This window comes from Pezoporus wallicus, unplaced genomic scaffold (genome assembly GCF_028554395.1).
Source record: "Pezoporus wallicus isolate ANWC-B61680 ecotype Strahan unplaced genomic scaffold, APGP_CSIRO_Pwel_v1 contig_1181, whole genome shotgun sequence".
In the NCBI taxonomy this organism is placed as follows: Eukaryota; Metazoa; Chordata; class Aves; order Psittaciformes; family Psittacidae; genus Pezoporus; species Pezoporus wallicus.
In genome coordinates, this window is record NW_026641428.1 from 3,816,345 (window position 1) to 3,835,384 (window position 19,040).

At 40.5% G+C, this 19,040-nt stretch overlaps 1 protein-coding gene across 5 annotated transcripts in view; it reads left to right on the top strand.

The window, feature by feature from the left end:
• The window catches only part of CERS6 (ceramide synthase 6), a 120,391-nt gene that overhangs the window by 98,173 nt on the left and 3,178 nt on the right, over positions 1 to 19,040 (top strand). For 4 of the 5 annotated variants that reach the window (XM_057423794.1, XM_057423798.1, XM_057423797.1 and 1 more), the window contains 3 exons: positions 235 to 341; positions 16,711 to 16,867; positions 17,875 to 17,898. In XM_057423794.1, coding sequence (XP_057279777.1) covers positions 235 to 341; positions 16,711 to 16,867; positions 17,875 to 17,898 — 288 coding nt within the window. The remainder of the gene's footprint in view (positions 1 to 234; positions 342 to 16,710; positions 16,868 to 17,874; positions 17,899 to 19,040) is intronic. The other variant, XM_057423795.1, reaches the window with a different exon arrangement.

Consider the following 19,040-nt stretch of genomic DNA (forward strand, 5'->3'; position numbering starts at 1 on the left):
GGGAAGGAAGAAATGAGGGATGTATTCTGGTTTTATGCAGCCTGTTTTTTTCTTTCCAAGAAGGCATTTTCCAGCAGCTTCGTGGAGAAGAGTTACAAGGTTATCTGTGAGGTGGCTCAATGAAAATGTTAGTGATTTCATTAAAAATTTATATCTTTTTCTTACAGCTTATGCACAATATAGGAGAACATGGTTGTCCTCATGGAAGTAAACAAACATTTCTTTCTTTTGCAGGCTGCCAAAATGGCAAACTATTGCAAGTGTCAAAAACTGAGTGACCTTCTGTTCCTTACATTTGCCATTGTCTTCATTGTCAGTAGGCTTGGTATATATCCCTTATGGTGAGTAAGCATATAGTTTTCCTTAAATGCTAAGCATCAAACAAGCTTGAAGATACCTGTGTTGTAATTGAACATGATTCATTGAAATTACTGTGTCCCAAAGCACTAAGGAGAGTTTCAGGCGTAACCAGGTGCTGAAATAGCCTATGTGCTGTAGTGCCATTGTGTTTACTGTCCTAGGCAAGAAACATGGGTTTCTGCTGCTTTTAAAGTAGAAGTGGGTTGGAGATCACATAGCTTCAGGTTAGCAGTTGATTGCCTGTGTTGGCAAGAAGTTAGAAGAGAAATAAAGTATTAGTCACTGACAGCACTGATCAGAGGCTAAGCTTGAAGGTAGGTTCTTCTCATTAGCTTTCAGCGCACACTTTATAAATGTGTTCAGCTTAAAGAAAACATAGATAAAAAGAGTCTGGCCCACTGAAATCGGTATAAGGATTTTATTGCCATGCAGATTGTATTGCTGCAAGCTTCTCCTTTTCAATGCCCCCTTTAAATTAGGGGTCCTGGAGAAGCTCTGTAATACACCTATAAGATAGTTAGGTGTTACTGTCTTCTCATCTCTTACCAGACAAAGGCAGCTGCTCGCATGTGCACATACTCTCTCTTCTGCGACACAAACAGGACATAGTTGTTTGATCGTTTATCTAGGCTCTTCAACATCCAGAAGGCAGTTGGCGAGCTAGGAAATATACTGGTGTACTTCACTGTAGAAACCTATTCAAATTTCTCTGTAACCTGTGCCCTGTATATGAGGACAGCTGGGAGAAGGCATTGGCCTTGCTCTTTTGTGTTCTGGATGCATCCTTTGTTTCATATGAACAGAACTAACGCAAATATCTGTATCCCTGTGAGAGCATCAGAAGGCAGTGACAGTTTTGGTTTAGGGACGCACCAAGAATGCCAATGCTACCCTTTGCAGAGTTTTATTTAGAGAGATTACCACCAAGCTCCTTATTTAAGCACACAGGATTTACAGATGCCAGTATCAACCTCTCTGCACAGTTTCCTTTCAAATCCTCTATAGTGATATCTCTGAGGTTTTGTTAATGCAAACAGGATGAGACCAAGGTGCCCTTATGGAGCTGTGTCATCAGCTCTGCTTAACAATACAATGTAGAAGTCTCATTTAGCATTTAATGACTCCAAAGATAACGTGGAAATGCCTGGTCCCTTCTGCACTGTAAGCTGGTGAAGGACCATGACAAAAGGACAAAATGGATAGACAAACAAACTGCATGTTTAAAAAGGCTTGTTATTTTTTCCTGTGAGCCATTATTTAGTTTTTAAACATCTTTGCATCCCTTTCCTCAGTCTTTCCTTAAAGCTAACTTCACCATTCACTGAATTTTTGTAAAGGAAGTAAGGTATTTTTATACTTAGATCATCTCACATAGGAAAAATGGTGGCACTCCTGCTCATAGGATTTCATCTGCCTATTGCATTCTGTTTTTTATTGAGAAATGGAGGGACAACCCAATTCTACCAGCACAGTTCTGCCACTGGGGACTGGAATACATGACTCTGCTTCAGGGAAGGGCAGCCAGATGATGACTGGATGGGTTCACAAAGGGATAGGCAAAGGGGAAGTCGTACCTGCCCAGCTTTCTATGATGAAACTACTGGCTTGGTGAATGAGGAGAGAGTAGTGTATATAATCTACATTGACTTCAGTAAGGCTTTTGACACTGCCTCCTGGAGAATCCTGAGAGAGAAACTGGTAACATGTGGGCTAGATGAGCAACAGTGAGGTGGATTGAAAATTGGCTGAGCAGCCAGACCCAGAGGGTGGTGAGCAGTGGTATGAAGTCTAGGTGGGGGCCAGTAACTAGCAGTGTACCCCAGGGGTCAATACTGAGTCCAGTCCCATTCAACATCTTCATTAATGAAGCGGATGATGTAGCAGAGTGCACCCTCAGCAAGTTTGCTCATGTTACAGCCTGTGAGGAGCAGCTGGTACACCAGAAGGTTGTGCTGTCATCCTGAGGAGGAACCTCAACAGGCTGGAGAAATGGGCTGACACAAACTTCATGGCGTTCAGTAAAGGGAAGTGTAAAGTCCTGCACCAGTATATGCTGGGGTCTTACCAGCTGGAAAGCAGCTTTGCACAAAAGGAACTGGGGATACGAGTGGACACCAGCTTGAACATGAGCAACCGATGTGTCCTTGTGCCAAACAAAGCTAATGGTATCCTGAGCTGCAATAGGAGAGGTGTTGCCAGCTGGCTGAGAAAGGTGAACCTTCCCCTCTACTCAGCCCTGGCAAGGCCACACCTGGAGTATCATGTCCAGTTCTGGGCTCCCCAGAACCAGAGGGTTACAAAGCTACTGTAGGGAGTCCAGCAAAGGGGTCACTAAGATTGATTAAGGAACTGGAACACCTGTCACTTGAGGAAAGACTGAGACAGGTAGGACTGTTCAGTGAGAGAAGAGAAAGCTTAGGATAGATATTATCTGTGTATGTAATAGATACATGAAGGGAGAGTGCAAAGAAGGCTGAGACAGGCTAGTTTCAGTGGTGCTCAGGGCCGGGATCAGAGGCAGTGAGCATGAACTGAAACACGGGAGGTTCTGTGTGAATATTGGCAAACATTTTTTCACTGTGTGGGTGACTGAGGGCAGGCACAGGCTGACCAGAAAGGTTGTTTAGTCTCCATTCTTGGATACTCAAAAGCCTTGGTCCTGGGCTGCCTATTACAGATGACCCAGGTTGAGCAGGGGGAGTGGACAGGTTGACATCCAAAGATCCTTTCCAACCTCAGCCATTCTGTGATTCTGTGACTTGCCTTATGTGTTTAGCTATGACTCCAGCATTTAAATCTTACTCTGTATTATTTCAAATAGCAAAAGAGAAGCAGCTGCCCAGTGTGCTTTTTCTCTTCAGACACCCGAAAATCAGCAAGGTCCAGATATTTCCATCCTTTACATCTTTACTATGGTATTCAAGTTTTGGAAAGTCCACACTTTCCACCTGAAATGTTTAAAATAACACTGTGTTTATAAATGGAACTGAAACTCAGAAATTGGAGGTTCATGCTGTCTCAAGTCATTTCTATGAATTGTTGCAGCCAAGTGTGACACTGTGCAGGAAGTCCTTGCCTAGGACTAGGCAATTTATGAATTAAAGACTGAGATGGCTAATGGGAATCAGACATCATGGACATGTGCAAGTGTCCCTAATACACATCTCATGCCATCTGACTGGCAAAGTCCCAGAAAGTGATTAATGTCACAGTGATAAGTTATCTAGCAAGTGCCAAATCGTGAGCCCTGCTTTACAGCTGTGGCTTTGTGCTGGTGTTCTGGATGTGCCCACCTGTACCTGTATACATTAGGTGACAGCAGCACTTCCATGTCACTTTTAGATTGAGTCATGTCTGAATCCTGCTCTACAGAGTAACACTGGCCCAGTGTACTGAAAGCAGGGTAAAAATCCAAGCAAGTAGATCTGGGGAAAAGGGAAAGGAAAGAGTGCTGCACAGTATCTTCTGTATTGATGTTGGCTTCCTTGGTACTGAATATTGGGTTAATGAGGGCAGCAAGCCACAGCCACGGGTGAGGTTTGCTGCTGGGATGGAAAAAATTAGCATAGACGTTTGAAGGCAGTGAAGGCAGAGGGATTGTGTATTACAGTAATGCAGCAGCTGACTGTGTGCTGTGTGCTCCTGTGTCACAGATGGAGTGGTTACACTGGCGATCCCTCTGCCTCTCCTCTCCCTTAATCAACAAAAGGATGCATTTATTTATTTGAATATGTAAATGGTTCTGCGTTGTATATGTGATCTTTGATTTTCAAGACTTACTTCCAGACCAAAGCCTTGATATATGTACTTCTAATTGTTACCTTTACATACACCTATAAACACAGATAGTCCAGAGGCAGTTTCATAGTTCTCAGTACTGTGGGCATTGCCTCTGGGAGTCTGGGTTAGGAGGGATGAAGTATGGGACGTATAAGCTTGTCTCTCCAATTCCTTTTTCTCTATGAAACAGCAATTCTAAATCTTCACCCCCATTAGCTTGCATGTCAGCAAAGATGAGTCATTGGAGTGGCAGCAGGCCAGGAAGCATAGTTTTGCTCTCCTTTGCTGAATATTCAAAATAGGAAAATTTGGTGCCTGATTAATATTCCTTAAAATTAAAATTTTTCTGTCATAAAAACTGAGAGATATAAAATTGGTGTGCATGTAATGTAAAAGGAAGACTGTAATTTATAAGAAAACTTCCCACACATAGGAAGACAAATACCCAAGATAGGCTTCCAGAAACATTGCTTATAAGCACTGGCATGCTGTTGTGCTCTGGCTTTGCACAAGTGCCATTTAATTTTGCATAAAGGTGCTAATAAAGAATTCAGAATGTGTCAAATGCTGTTTTTGAAGGCTGTTTAGCAGTGTGGCTAAGACAAAAGAAACTGGCAATTAGGTATGTATTTAGAAGTCTTTCTGCAGGCATCTGGAGTTCATTTCAACAATAATTCAAAAACCCCAGGATACTTTGTGCCTCCTGCTGCTAAGTGAATGTAGGAGTAAAGCTGCTATTTTCACTGACAAGACATTTTGCTTGTGAAATTCTCCCACTTGTGCATAATCGCTGTTCTAGCAAATTACAACATAAAACATAACTCTCCATGAGTCAGGGGGAACATGATGCCTTCTCAGGTGATACAGGGTTTTAGGGAGAATGAAGGCAATCTCAGACCAAAGAACTGATGTAAATTACATGAGGCCTTGTCTAGTCTAACCAGTCTGGCAAAGTAGTTGCTGCAGGCCTTTCTTTATTTCAATAATCCTTGCAATTCCTCTTCCCCAGGCCTCAAATGCTTGGTTTTGCCATAGTTACATGGTCATACTCTTCTATCTGGTCGTAAAGGAATTGTTTGGTTTTTGCTGTTGTTTTATTTTTCTTTCACTGTCCAGGAAGGGAAATTCCATTGGGGTGTAATATTTCTGAATCATTTTTTGAGCTCTGCAGAGGACAAATAGGCATCTTCCATTCCAGGAGATGTGAGTTAAGAGGTGATGTGCTGCGTTTTCTGGTCTTTCTTTGATCATTGCTAACTACAGAGTTAGAATGTTGTGAGAACCATGAAACTTCTCAAGTCTGGGCTGTATAAGAGATCCAAAACTACTCACTTGGTTTGCATATTCTTCTGGACTAGATGCTTTTTTGATATGGCAGTTTGAATAAATCTCCTAATGCTGTGAAGGTAGAACACAGTGTTCCTGACAAAGTACTGCTGTCAAAAGATGAGGAAGCCAGGAAATGGTGCTTGCATTCATGTGACCTGTAAGGTCTCAGCATGCAGATATTACATATATGCACTGAAAAATGCAAAACAGTGGCTTACCTGTACAAATGTAAATGAAAGCCTGATTTAAGCTGATTATAAATAACACAAGTTATGTTCTGCATGTGCTTTTGCCCAGATTCTCATGTAGGCAATTTTGGTATGGTCCAGGTAGTCTGTATGTCTTCCTGTCTTTGATCCCCTCAGACATTATCAGTGCCCAGACTATTGTTCCGCAATAGAAAGTATGAGGACAGACACTTTGATTAGTTGGTGTGGCCTAGTTTAATGTTTGAAGGTATGTCTTAACTGGATCTTCTCTTTGCAAGGCTGTTTGGAAAAGTTCTGTCCAAAAAAACAGACGGCAAAAATAATTCTCACTGTTGGAACTCAAAGATGTTTCAGTTGTGTGTCTTCTCATCAACTGCTAAATGGGATTTTTATGCTAACAAGTCCTATATAAGCATTCCTAAGAACAACAATGTTGTTCCCTCTTATTTTTTCATTTGTAAAGCTCACGAGAGTACATGCAGTCTGGCTCATGGCTGATTTCTAATTGCCTTTTCATGGCAGTGAGTATCTGCGTGAACCAGGCAAGCATGGCATGATCATCACTGAGTTAAAATTAACTTCTGTTCACCATGGTGTGCTGTAATGAACCCTAGTTACTTATTACCAGTCTTTCTCTTATCTTTACGTGACTGGCTGAATAGCTCTTCCCAAGTTTCATCACTGGTTGAGCAGTAGTGTGGAATATAGCCATGCTGTTAATGTGCACACTGGGTCTCCAAATACTGATTTAGTGTTGCCAGTTTACAGTGTTCTCTCTCCCTTCTGGAATCAGCTTCTCTCTGAGCGAAATTGCAGCTTGAGTTACAAATAGGGTAGCTCAGAGCCCCCATGGGCAGCAGCTACTGCAGAGATTTGCTAAACCTCTTTTTCCTAGCTTTGTTCTTTTTCTAGCTGATACTGACTGGTTTTGTGCAGCTCTTAACATGCAAGGAAGTTGAGTCATCATCTTTCATACTGGTTTTCTTTCCTGGCACGTTTCCTCCTGTTTGGCCCTTAAAGCGTGTGAATTGTGAAAGGCAGCATGTGGACCATGGCCGAATCACTCTGTTTCATTCATCTGAACAAACTGGTAAAACAGAAAGCTCAAACCTACCCTTAAAAAGCATCCTGCCATGTTGAAGCAATATGTAGGCAGTAGTTACAGCAAGAATCCTGGTCAGTTACTTGGCATGTCAAGAATGTAGGTAGCCAGATAAATCCTAACTGCCCAGAACTTGTCTGGGCTCTGAATGAACACAATGTTTTATGATGTTTTAGTTACTGTCACTGGATTGTGAAGTCAGCAAAAACCTTTCTAGCCTTACACATTTTATGAATAGAGCTGGACAAACATCTCTGATTGTTTCACAGAAAAATAACTTTTTTATTATGAAAATAAATCTCTTCCAATATGGTCTCAGCACATTTTGCTTAGAATATTACCTAAACCAGCGCACAGTCTATTTGTGTGTAGCAGATACTGAAGGAATAAATTATGATTTTGATAGTTTATTCATGATGTTATTTATGCTGTCACTGAGTGAATACTGTAGAGCTAACAAAAATTATCTAATGTGCTTGTATTTCAAGTTGTTTGTAGTTTCAGTGGCCAATTTATAACCCATTAGTTTATCAAAAGCATTTGATAAAAACTTTTCGACAAGCTAAGTACAGTATATTTGAAGAACTCATAGACTTCTATTATAGATTAAGAAGAAGGTTTCATTAACTAATTCTCCGTAAATTTACTCACAACTCTTGTTTTAGCTCTTGAGCAGAGCATATACGATGTTTTCATCACATCTGCTTTTGTCAAAACGTTATCTGATGTTCTCCATTCTAATGCCTGGTTATTTTATTTCCTCAAATTGTTTACAGTGCTTGTGAACTCAGGCTTCTGAGTGCTATATGTAGCAAAGCTGAAGTCTTTGGTGTGCCAGGTTAATACTGATCCAGCTGTTTACAGAGAAGCTGTAAGAAATGGAAAGGTTACAGGTGTTATTCACCACTGTGGGTTTGCAGTGTAAATAACAAAATGTGGCATTTGCTCGGTGTTTCCTTTTTTAAGGTTTTCTTGTGATCACAAAAAAAAAAAGAAAAAAGAGAGAGAGAAAGGATTTCATGAGGCTTCCAAAGCTGATTCTTATCCTCATTTTTAGTTTCTACAGACTGTACCCTGTGGCTGTAATAATGCTTTCTGTTGTCAGGGATAGGCTCTTCAGCCAGTGTTCTCCCTTTCCTCCATTTATTATGAAATATGTCCTCTCTAAAACCTGTGGTCTGATTGAAAACAGGACAGAAACCTGTGCTGTGGTACTTCTTTTGCTCAGAATTATTCTGATGACTGTAAATGTCTCAGGGAAAGGGAAGCAGCATTGGTGTTTTTCGTGTGGCCAGATGTGTTACCTACTTTTAAATCAGCTCAGCAAGGCATGGTGACTGCGGAGTATGGGCAACCCAAGGAGGCTGAACTGAAAGTTGCTTCCACCATGGTAATCAGCTTCCCATATAAGCTGCCTTCTAGTCAGCTGAAGTCTCCTCTGAAGTTGCATCATTTGCAGGAAGGAGGGAAAAAAAAAAGAGGCAAACCATAGGAATTTGCATTTTGACTGTTGGTTTGGGGGGCGATTGTTATTTTTTTCTAAAAGAGAGGGATGTGAGGAAACTTTGCCCCAAAGTACATCTTTAAGCGTTGCTCACTCTTTAGAGGGAAGAGTGTGCTGGTAATATAGTAACACAACCTATACAAATGCTGACAGTCTGTGTGGCTGGAGGTAGTTTGAGCAAATGCAAATATTCTGCCTCTTCTCAGCCGCTTTTCTCTTAGAGGCTGTATCTGTAGCACCAGGGTTTGCAGCTAGTGGAGCATACTCTCTGGTGCTACAGAGTTGATACAAAAGAGGAACTGGTTTCCTGCAAGCTGCTGATGTATGTGGGACATAAAAATTATAGCTGTACAAAAGCATGGGAGTATGATAGTTAACAGCTTGAAATAGTAAATGGCTTTTGAACACCATGATCAACAGCTGTGATGCAGCTAGGGTCTCTTTAGTGCTCAGCTAGGAGGAGGTCATTGTACTATGGAAAATACCCAGCAACCATGTAAGCGAGCGCATTCCGTTGGTTTCATTGCATTGTACGATGGCAGAGTTTGACCCATAACAGCTACGGAAATAGAGATCATTATTGTAGCTATGAAAACAGAGATCATTACTAAGCACACTGGATTACACTGAAAACTGTTTAAGGCTGATTTCCCGGACTTTGGTGTGAAGGAAATTTTTATGATGCTTGTGGAGGCAAAGGTTTTTGGTGGTGGGGGTTTTCCCTCCCCATCCACATCTTTCGGCATTTCTTCTACAGCTGAACAATAATACTTAAGTCATTTGTTTGAAAGGTGAGTCCTTGGCAGACACTGCTCCACCACATTTCCTTAAGCAGTGTGATTTTTATGGGTTTTAAAACTGTTCCGTTACTGTAGGGAGGGGCAGTTCTCAGGACTAGACCAATGAATCCGAAGTGTGATACCCCTGCTATTGATGGGATGTAAGCCACCTGAAAGACATTGGGTACCTGGCAGTGAACTGGCTGTAGCTGTTGTGTGGTGTTTTGTGGGCTTTTGAACTAGTTCAGTTTAGTTCCTGCATTTACAGAAAGTCTGGGTAATCTTTTTTCCCTTGAAATGTTTGCTATGGCATATAACTAAACACAAGGCAGTGTGTTAGTGTGTGCTCCAAAAGCAAAGGGAAGAAATGCTCCTTGAACAGAGGTACTGTACTTATTTTTAGTCAATAGAAAGAGGCAGGAGGAAGGATTTTTTGTTCTCTGATACCCTGTTTTGCAAAGGTTGGAAACAGGCCTCCTGTAGTTTTACAACAAATGCCTTTCTTATTTGGAACATGAACTCTAGGCAAATGGATCTTGATATTCTCTGTTGCTCATATTAAAGTTTTATGTGTGCCTGGAGATTTTCAGATTTGGAAGTGCCATTCTTAGCATAACATAGTATCTCTGTGCCTGTGTGCTATGATCACAGGCCTTTACACAAGCATTTTGCCAGAACACATTACTGGTACAACATTTTGCTGAGTATAATTGCATTCTGCTAGGAAATTAGAATTCTATTCACATCCTAATGTCTATTGAAAGGCTCTCTTGAGATTTGAGCTTAGATTGTGAAGGTGTCTCTGACCTTGTATTCTTGTTTTTTCCTATCCACAAGAGTGGAAATACTATTATTCATACCAGTGGCTGCAAAATCAGTTAATGGGCAGTAGCTGTTGATGAAAGAATTGAGTGAAAAGCACAGCTGAACCCAAGACAGTGACAGCTTGATCAGAATGGTTTCTTTTACAGTACATCAAACATGAATAATTTCCTGCCTGTTCCATCATTTTAGTTAAGTAATTGGAAAGCCTATTGATCTATACGGGGCTTAAAATAACACAGTCTCAGAGGCAGGGCTGTGATTTCTGTAAAGAGGTATTATTCCTGATTAGTATTAGGACAGGAGCCACCCATCTTTACAGCAGCTGAGCTTGTGTTAGCATCATGTCAGGAAATCCTCTGATGTGGGGCTGGTATGTGTGAGAACTGCACATGATGGCTGAGCTCACTGACAAAATTGAAGTGCGTAGGTTTAATGTTTTTCTGAATGCTGATGTGAGAGTTTATCTTTCCTGTTGCTGCATTTTGTGGCAGTCATTCCTCAACTATCTAAAAGAAGAGGGTAATGAGCATCACCAACCAAAAAATTAGAGGAATCAGTCTGAGATGCTTTAAAAGTTCATCTCTCTCACCTCCCTATCCTTCTTTCCCTTTTCATTGATGCAGTTCATCTGACTCTTCTCAGTTCACAGCGGATCTCTGCTGCTGCCCTTGTACTTGCTATGCACTGATTAGTAGCAAGAATCCTGCTCTAGGATACTGAAAAACTAAGAGACAGCAGGATCTGAAAAGGGTAACCAGCTTGTTCTTCCACTCACCAACAACCAAGCATCTGTTCAGAGCAGAACAGTGATATAGACAACAGCAGCTGGCTGGTCTGAAACTCAGAAGAGGAGCAAAGTTGGCAGTACAGCCCTTTATATACTGGATTTGCTATAATTAAATATTTAGCTGTGCTGCAGCTTGAGGGCTCCAGAACATGAAAGTGATGTAAACCAAGGTTTCATTGATTTAATGACTCTCTTGGATATCATAGAATCATAGAATAGTTAGGGTTGGAAAGGACCTTAAGATCATCTAGTTCCAACCCCCCTGCCATGGGCAGGGACACCTCACACTAAACCATGTCACCCAAGGCTTCGTCCAACCTGGCCTTGAAATCATCTCATACTCTTCTCAGGTAAAAAGTTGGGTAACACATCTGAAGTCTGTTATGCAGAAACATCTGTGTATCAGGTCACCTGTTGTGTAAAGTTAGCTCGGCATTGTCACTGTAAGTAATCAGGACAGCCTGGGATATGAAGTCTTAGATTCCAGTCAAGTCTAAATCCCAGGGATAAATCTTGACTAGCGATGAAATGTAGCTGATTTATCATCCTACAGCCGATCAACATGTGCACATATGTGTGCTTTCACACTTCACTGCCTCTTCATTTATCTGTGAATCTCAGTGGTATTTTTTTCTACCTGTCAGTTTTATGGCATCTTTTTAGCAAGTAGTTCAAGGTGTTTTATAAACAAGGTAATGAATTAATTCTCCCAGCATCTTTATGTAGCAGATGAGATATACCAATACCTTATTCCCATCTTTAACAAAAGCTGAACTATGGAGAGAAATTTGGAATTTTTTTTTTTGATCATATAGTAAGTTAATAAAACAGCTAAATCCAGAATTTAGGACTCCTAACTGTTTGTTCTCTGGTCTTGGTCACTTTCTACAACATATAATGGAGAACAAACTACTATGCTTTGGGGCAGAAGGAAGTGCAATTGTTTATTTTTTAAAGGAAAATTTCAAAAAAGCAGAAACTTTAAAGCACTGCTGGCAGTAGTATTGTCAGATTACTTGCACTAAATAGGATCTGAATTTTATTAATTCCCACCTAGATGTAATTATCTATTTTCAGTATTGAAGGATGTCCCAGTGCAGCTGGTTATGGTGCAGTATAGAATATTCTTGTCTAATATACACTTGGTAAAAGAGATAAAGACATTTACTCTGAATTAGTTAGGCATACTAGTATCATGTTTTGCTGTCCTTGGTTATACTTTGAGACTTTCTGACTATTGCACTGTGGTAACAACATGCCTTTCATTCAGCATGTTGCATGCATAATATGCTGGTCACTGCACAGTGCTGCAGAAGTTAAGGCAACTTGCAGTAGCTCATTTCAGCTGCATGGTTTCTGCTCTCATTGGATGTGATGATAGTGCCATCACCCTGCTATGCTTCATTCTGCAGAGTTTATAATGAATTTCCTGCCTGTCTGGAAGATTGCCTACTCTTTCCACATGGCCTTCTTTCTCACCTCCTTTCACTCTTCTCCGGGTCCTTTCAGAAGCAAACACAGCACATTTTTGGCAATGCTCAAACAAATGTAAATAAGCATTTTATTCTTCCACCATCCCTCTCTCTTTATCTCTCTTCCTTCATCTCTCTTTTCTCCCTCCGTCTCTGGTGGAAGACAAGTGATCAACTTGCCAAGAATTAGTGTTATCCAAGAGCCCGGAGTTGTGCCAGCTAAGTTGAGAGAAAGGAGTGTAATCTTACCCGAGTCAGTGTATGGGCCTGTTGCTGATAGCCTTCCAAGTACTGCTTTTCTCTTGCTAGATATTTAGACAGTAGAGAAAAGAAAAACTTCTTTATTGTTGGTGTGATGCAGCTCATTGTCTAGTAGTTGTTGAAAATGTGTAAATTTTATTCTGAGTGTTCAATTACAGCTGCAGTAAAGTAAGTACAGAATTACCTCTCCCAGTGACTCAGACATTGTGGCAGCATTCCTGAAAGTCTACCCCACAGTTCTCTAAGAGTAGATTCAATCTTAAGTGGTGAATTTCTTTTCATTTGCCTTCATCAACCACAATACTTAATTCAGGATACTAAACTGAGATCTTTGTGTGGCCAGGTGCATGACCCTGCTTGGGATGCATTTAACAAGGGAAGAGTACTTTCCATGAGATTATATAGTTTTGTCCAGATATCAAAATCTCTCAGGACCTCAGAAAAATTGCTACAGTCCAGAACCTATTTTCAAAACCAGAAGCTAACATTTTGTTTCAAATAGTAGAGACCCAAGAAATGCTGACCAGTGCTCAAAGAGGTAGAGCACTTGCAGCTTACAGTAATTTATCCCTGTGAGATCAAGTCCAGCTGTTTCAAGTCAGATAGCCAAGAGTCAGTTTCCACTATTCATTATGAAAAGCTGGGATTTAACCACTGGAGAGCTTTGAAAAATTCTAGCAAGCACATTTGGAGATTTAAGTGCCTGATTACCTTTTTGAGTATCTGCAACTAAGATTTGTTTGCATATACATCATATACACACTTTCTCTTCATGTAATCCACTCTCATGTTGCTTTTTCCTGTCTATTATTTGTGTAGTTGGTTAAAATGCTTCTGTCAAATACTTTCAGCAGTGGAATTGGTGGAAAGTTGTTTAACCTTGCTTGCCTCCTTCCCTTCCTCCATCTCTGTAAGAATTTCTGTCTGTATTCTGCTTACTAACCTTAGGATTTTTCCCCCCATTTCAGACTTGACATGAAACGATGTATTCTGAGAGAGAAAGATTATTTACTTTCCTCCATTTTTTTATAGTTTTCTGTATTTTTCATTCAGTTTCTGCTCAGCCCTACATGCTTAGATGTAGCCTTAGCTCCATCTGCACACCTACCCTCCACATCAGGTCACTGACCCCTGTTAGGAATGCTGAACAATTACAGGGGTCTTTATGCAGCTTTAATGGAGAGTTCCAGTCCTGCCCTTAGTTTGCCAGGCATGAGCAGGTTAGAAAGAGATCTGCTTTTTCATTGAAGGCTTATTTCCCATATCTAATACATAGCAGATGACTTATTTGCACGATGAAACTGCTTTAGGAACCAGAAGCACTGGTTTTGGCCTTGCTATCTTCCTGATATTTTGGACTTCTGCGGGAACAGACATCTTCATCTCTAAGGCTGCTGTTTTAACTTGACTGCTGTGGAAGGTTCCCAGAGGTCATTTTGGTTCAGTGAATGAAAATGTAAATAGAAACCTATCAAAACTGCATTTACAATTCTGAAGGATATAAGATTTTACATGTGAAAAAAGACAGTTTGTGGATATAAACAATGGTAGCTTTACACGCAGGAGTTGTTGATTTCAAGTTTGAATTTGTTATAGTGGTTAGAACTGAAATAGTAACTGGTGAAGTAAAACAGTGCTGATGACAGCTGTGTTTTGATATGCATGAGAGCACCTCCTTGAATTATAAACTGGGATATCGCTGTGCCATGTAGAGCTACCATTGGCAGAATAAATTACACAAAGCTGAGACTGAAGAGTTATAGCTGTGATGGAGTTTTTGCAAACTGGAAAACAGTTTGTTTTTCTGATGTTCACTTCATTAAGCAGAAGACGGTGTAGAAACACTGCTATATAGTAAGGTTATAAAACATATACTTCACAATAAATTACGGAGCAAACATGCAGTTTAGTGTAGGAAGGCAAAAATAAAAATGTAGAAAATTTATTATGAAGTGTCCTACAAGTATTAAGGCCGGTGCATTAGCAATCACTGATTGATTTTTTACCAATGCTGTTCATACACATAAATCATCACCACTAAATATTGTGTTCTGGGTTTGCTGTCTGCAAATAACTTCTTATTAATACTACTTGAGCTGATTTTTATGTTCTTGGAAAGGATTGTGGGAAATGTGTTTGCCCGTTAAGAAGCTGAGCCAAATATCTCTCTTTTCAAATGAGAGCTGTGCTATTCTGAAGCCCTTGAAGGACCTCAGTTGCATCTCCTGCCTTCAGACAAAACTGGTGCAGCCCAAGAGCTGTACAGTCGTTTGCTTGATTAAATGTGCCATCTAGTGGCTAGCGGTTGATAGTTAATTTAAAAAAGAAAACATAAAGCCAATGGACTTTATAATGCATATTTACACCAGCAGGGAAAATGGTTGGAGGTTGATAAAGCCTTATATTGCCTTCTTTTTCTCTCCCCAAATAATAGGCACTCATAGAGCATTATTTGTTTCCAAAAATAACATTGTTTCAACTCTCTGTTGAAACTCTCTGTTGAAACTCACTCTCTGTTCTCAGGCTGTTTGCTGAGGTCCAGATTGAAATCATCCACTATGGCAAAGTCTTTGGGCTAATTAGAATTGGAAAAGTTAATGTGGTATTCACAAGCTTCAGAAGTCATATTGCAACATCACTGTTACTGCCTGCATCTGAAATGTTGTTTCTCAATAACTCGGTTCAAATGTCTAGAACTGCCAGAATTTCATAGAATCACAGAATGGTTTGGGTCAGAAAGGACCTCTAAAGATCATCTAGTTCCACTCCCTTCACCACAGGTGAAGGCATCTTCCACCAGATCAGGTTCCTCAGAGTTCTGTCCAACCTGGCCTTGAATGTTTCCAGGGATGAGGCATCTACCACCTCTCTGGGCAACCTGTTCCAGTGTTTCACCACTAGATCTCTCCTCTTATTTTAAAACTATTGCCCCTTGTCCTGTTGCAACAAGCCCTATTTAAAAGTTTTTTCTTATCTTTCTTATGAGCACACCTTAAGTATTGAAAGGCCACAATAAGATCTCTCATGCCTTGCTGCCCACATGTATCCCTATTGTCCACCTGTCCTTTATATTACCATTAAATCTTGCTCTTGCTTGTACCTAAGTGGTGTGAAAATTGGATTTAGTGCAAAAAATGCTGTCATGGTTTAAGCCCAGCCGGCAGCCCAGAACCATGCACTCACTCACTCTTCCCTCCTCCCACCCGCTCCCGGAGGGATGGGGAGGAGGATCGAAAGAATGTAACTCCCACAGGTTGAGATAAGAACAGTCCGGTAACTAAGGTATAACACAAACCACTGCTGCTACCACCAATAATAATAATGATAAGGGAAATAACAAGGGAAGAGAATACAACTGCTCACCACCCGCCGACCGATACACAGCTGAACCCAAGCAGTGATCTGTCCCTTCTGAGTAACTGCCCCCAGTTTATATACTGGACATGATGTGCTGTGGTATGGAATACCTCTTTGGTTAGTTTGGGTCAGGTGTCCTGTCTCTGCTTCCTCCCAGCTTCCCTTCCTCCCTGGCAGAGCATGAAACTCAGAAAGTCCTTGGTCAGAGTAAACATTACTGAGCAGTAACTAAAAACATCGGTGTTATCAGCAGTGTTCCCAGGCTGAAAGTCAGAAACACAGAACTGCACCAGCTACTAAGGAGCAGAAAAATGACTGCTACTGCTGAACACAGGACAAATGGTCACCAGAGCTATCCAATACTTCAGTGGTTAGTGCATGTACCCAGGGTTCAGCACCTCTACCAGTTGATTATTTTGACTTTATATTCCTGTTGGTGCTGAGGTTTTCACTATATAAGCGTCTATGTGGGGATACTCAGCCAAAGTCCCCCATTGTTAGAAAATCCCACAGAAGGCTGAATCCTGACACACATGTGCCATTGTTTCACATGCTGCTGGAGTTTCACTTCAGTTGAGCAGTCTCAGGCTATTTTCAGTTCCACACAGCACATCACTCAAATTGCTGATACCAAGAGGGCAAAGACATCCATACCTGTGTACACTGAAATAAACCCGTCAGCTTTGAGGTTGGGTTTGGGAGAGAGGGGTTCAGATGCAAGACTCTTGAGGATCATTCTGAGGTTTGCAAAATTAAATTAAACACTGAAAGCAACATTTTTATGTTGTTTCTCTCTGGAGACACCCATGGGATTCAGTCCGAGTCACTCAGAACAAACTGTGTGGATCATATCTAATCAAGTACTTACCTTGATTTTAAAAGGGATTCTTTTAGATTGTTGGTTTAAGGAAAGTGTTACTATTTTTCTGTTCGTTTCTGTTCTAGGATATTAAACACAACGTTGTTTGAACTGTTTGAAGCTCTGGGCAATTTTCCTGCCTTGTGGGTCTTCAACGTGCTGCTTGTGATTCTTCAAATTCTGCACTGTTTTTGGTCTTACCTAATCATAAAGGCGGCCTACAAAGCTATATCAAAGGGCAAGGTAAGACAGCATGGTTCTATAGGATTTTAGTGTTTTCAGTACCAGTACAGGGTCACTGACTTTGGTTACTTTTTCTTTCTAATCCATAACACATTGCTGAAGACAGATGTTTTATGTGAACTCTTCTTTCTTTCCATGGTAACTTTATTCCACTTCTTCTAGCAAGATTATACTCTTTATAGTGATTGTATTTTATGTACTTCCACAGTTCTCTTTTATAATCCAGTACACTGAACCAAACTACATTAGGGAAATTGGATTAAAAAAAGAAAAAAACCCAAGCAAACTGCTTTCTTGGAGCTGCCAGTTCTGGTTTTATTCTTTATAGTAGTTGTTAGCAAAGTGTTAGTTTTCCAGCTGGTAGTGATAGCAATACTATTAAAAGTTGAAAATCTATTGCCTTTGCTAGTGGCAAAATTACAAATCACAGCCTCTTTGGGGTTTTGGTGGTAATGGTAGGTTCTAGGAAGGGCTACATGTGTTTTTTTCCAAGAGTCCTACAGCAAGACTATTTGGGATAAAATATAGTGTCTTGCTGCCATTGTTACATTTGTCAGGAAGATAAAATTCACAGAAATACTAGCCCCACTACAGTTGCCGTGCAGATATGATGCTCACATTTAGATGGTAGCACCAACACTTAGAGATCATGTGAAGTGTAGGGCATTTTGTCCTTAAAGAGTAGAGCTAGAACTCATGAGTAGATGTTTTAGACATGTGACCACCCCTGAAGTGAATGGGATTGTTCTGCAGAAAACTGCTTTCTATGAATGTACTGGAGAGCTCAGCCTTGCCTTGGACGGAGCCCAGAGTCTGCCACTCGCTCTGTATGGAAGACAGTGCATTCATGAACTGTATTTTGCCTGGAAGCCATACTTCACTCTCCTCTGCTTTTAGCTATTATTAGCCTCAGATGTCCTGTCTGAATTACACCAGTGACTTCAAAGGGTGCTTCATACTCTCTCTTACTCTGCTTGTTTATCCTTTCCCTTGTGCTGTGCTGGAAGGCTGGCAAGTGGAACCCCTTGCATGTAAGTTTCTTTAAATTTACTATGCTAAAAATTTATTCTGCTCAATACTGGTGTTTATGGTTTGTTGCTTTTTTTTGGTTTTAATTTGTAGTTTCTGCTTCGTATTTTTATCAATTTTTTTGTGCTTAAATATTTAAATGAAGGCTGTCTTTAAAGTCCATTTTTACTTCTTGTGTATGTGTTGCCCAATACCATTCAAACTCATTTTATCTGTAGCATTTGGGTGGTATTATGTTACAAATCTTTCTACAGGTCTGTACCAGCAGCAGCTGCTCTGTCACCATGCGGGAAGCATACTTCAGAGCATAAGTCCTCTATTTTGTAGCTCAAACAAATTTAGGTTTTACAAAAGTGGTGAGACACTCAGAATAGGACAGTGACCAGGTTAAAGATGCAGATGTATGACATATACACTGAAAATTCTTCCTTCAGATCTTACTTCCTCACTTGCAGCCCCATTCTTTTCATTCCTGCAGTAAAATAAGCAGTGTTTTCGCAACACGTTACAAATAATTTACAGTAGATCTTCATTCTAAATTATTGTTTTATTTTTGTATTACTAGTATCCACCTCTGGAACAGCTCAGCTGATAAAGCAATTATCATGAAATTGTTAACTAGTCCTGATCATCTGTTTCTTACTCACTGTTATGCTTAGGAGTTTTATAAACCTAGATATGTATTTTCTAGACTCCTGTAGAAATTAGTCCAATGGGTTCTTTTGAGGATAAACAAAGAGAACCAAGTACTGCAAGATGTGTTGCATTCGCGCCAGGTTTTAGGTCCAAAGACCCTGGTGTGTTGCTGCATTTTAAAAGTAAGGAGAGCGGATCAGATACTTAAAAGAAGTGGCTGCAGCATAGAATCTTCTTCGGATTGTTTGGCTTTAGGGCAGAACCTTAGCAGAATTTGCAGTGAATCTGATATATTAAGAGAATTTAAGATGACACAGAATTTTTCAGTCATCTGGTCTGCCCTGTGCTGATCACAGACACTCAGTACCCTGTACTCAGCCCATTCTCTTCTGTCTGATAAAAGTATAATTCTCAGTGTATTTGTGTATCCCCAACAGTTTGAATATTGAAGTCCCTTTATAAGAAAGAGACTGAAGTAATCTCTTAATTGAAGCTTTGTAAGTGTGAA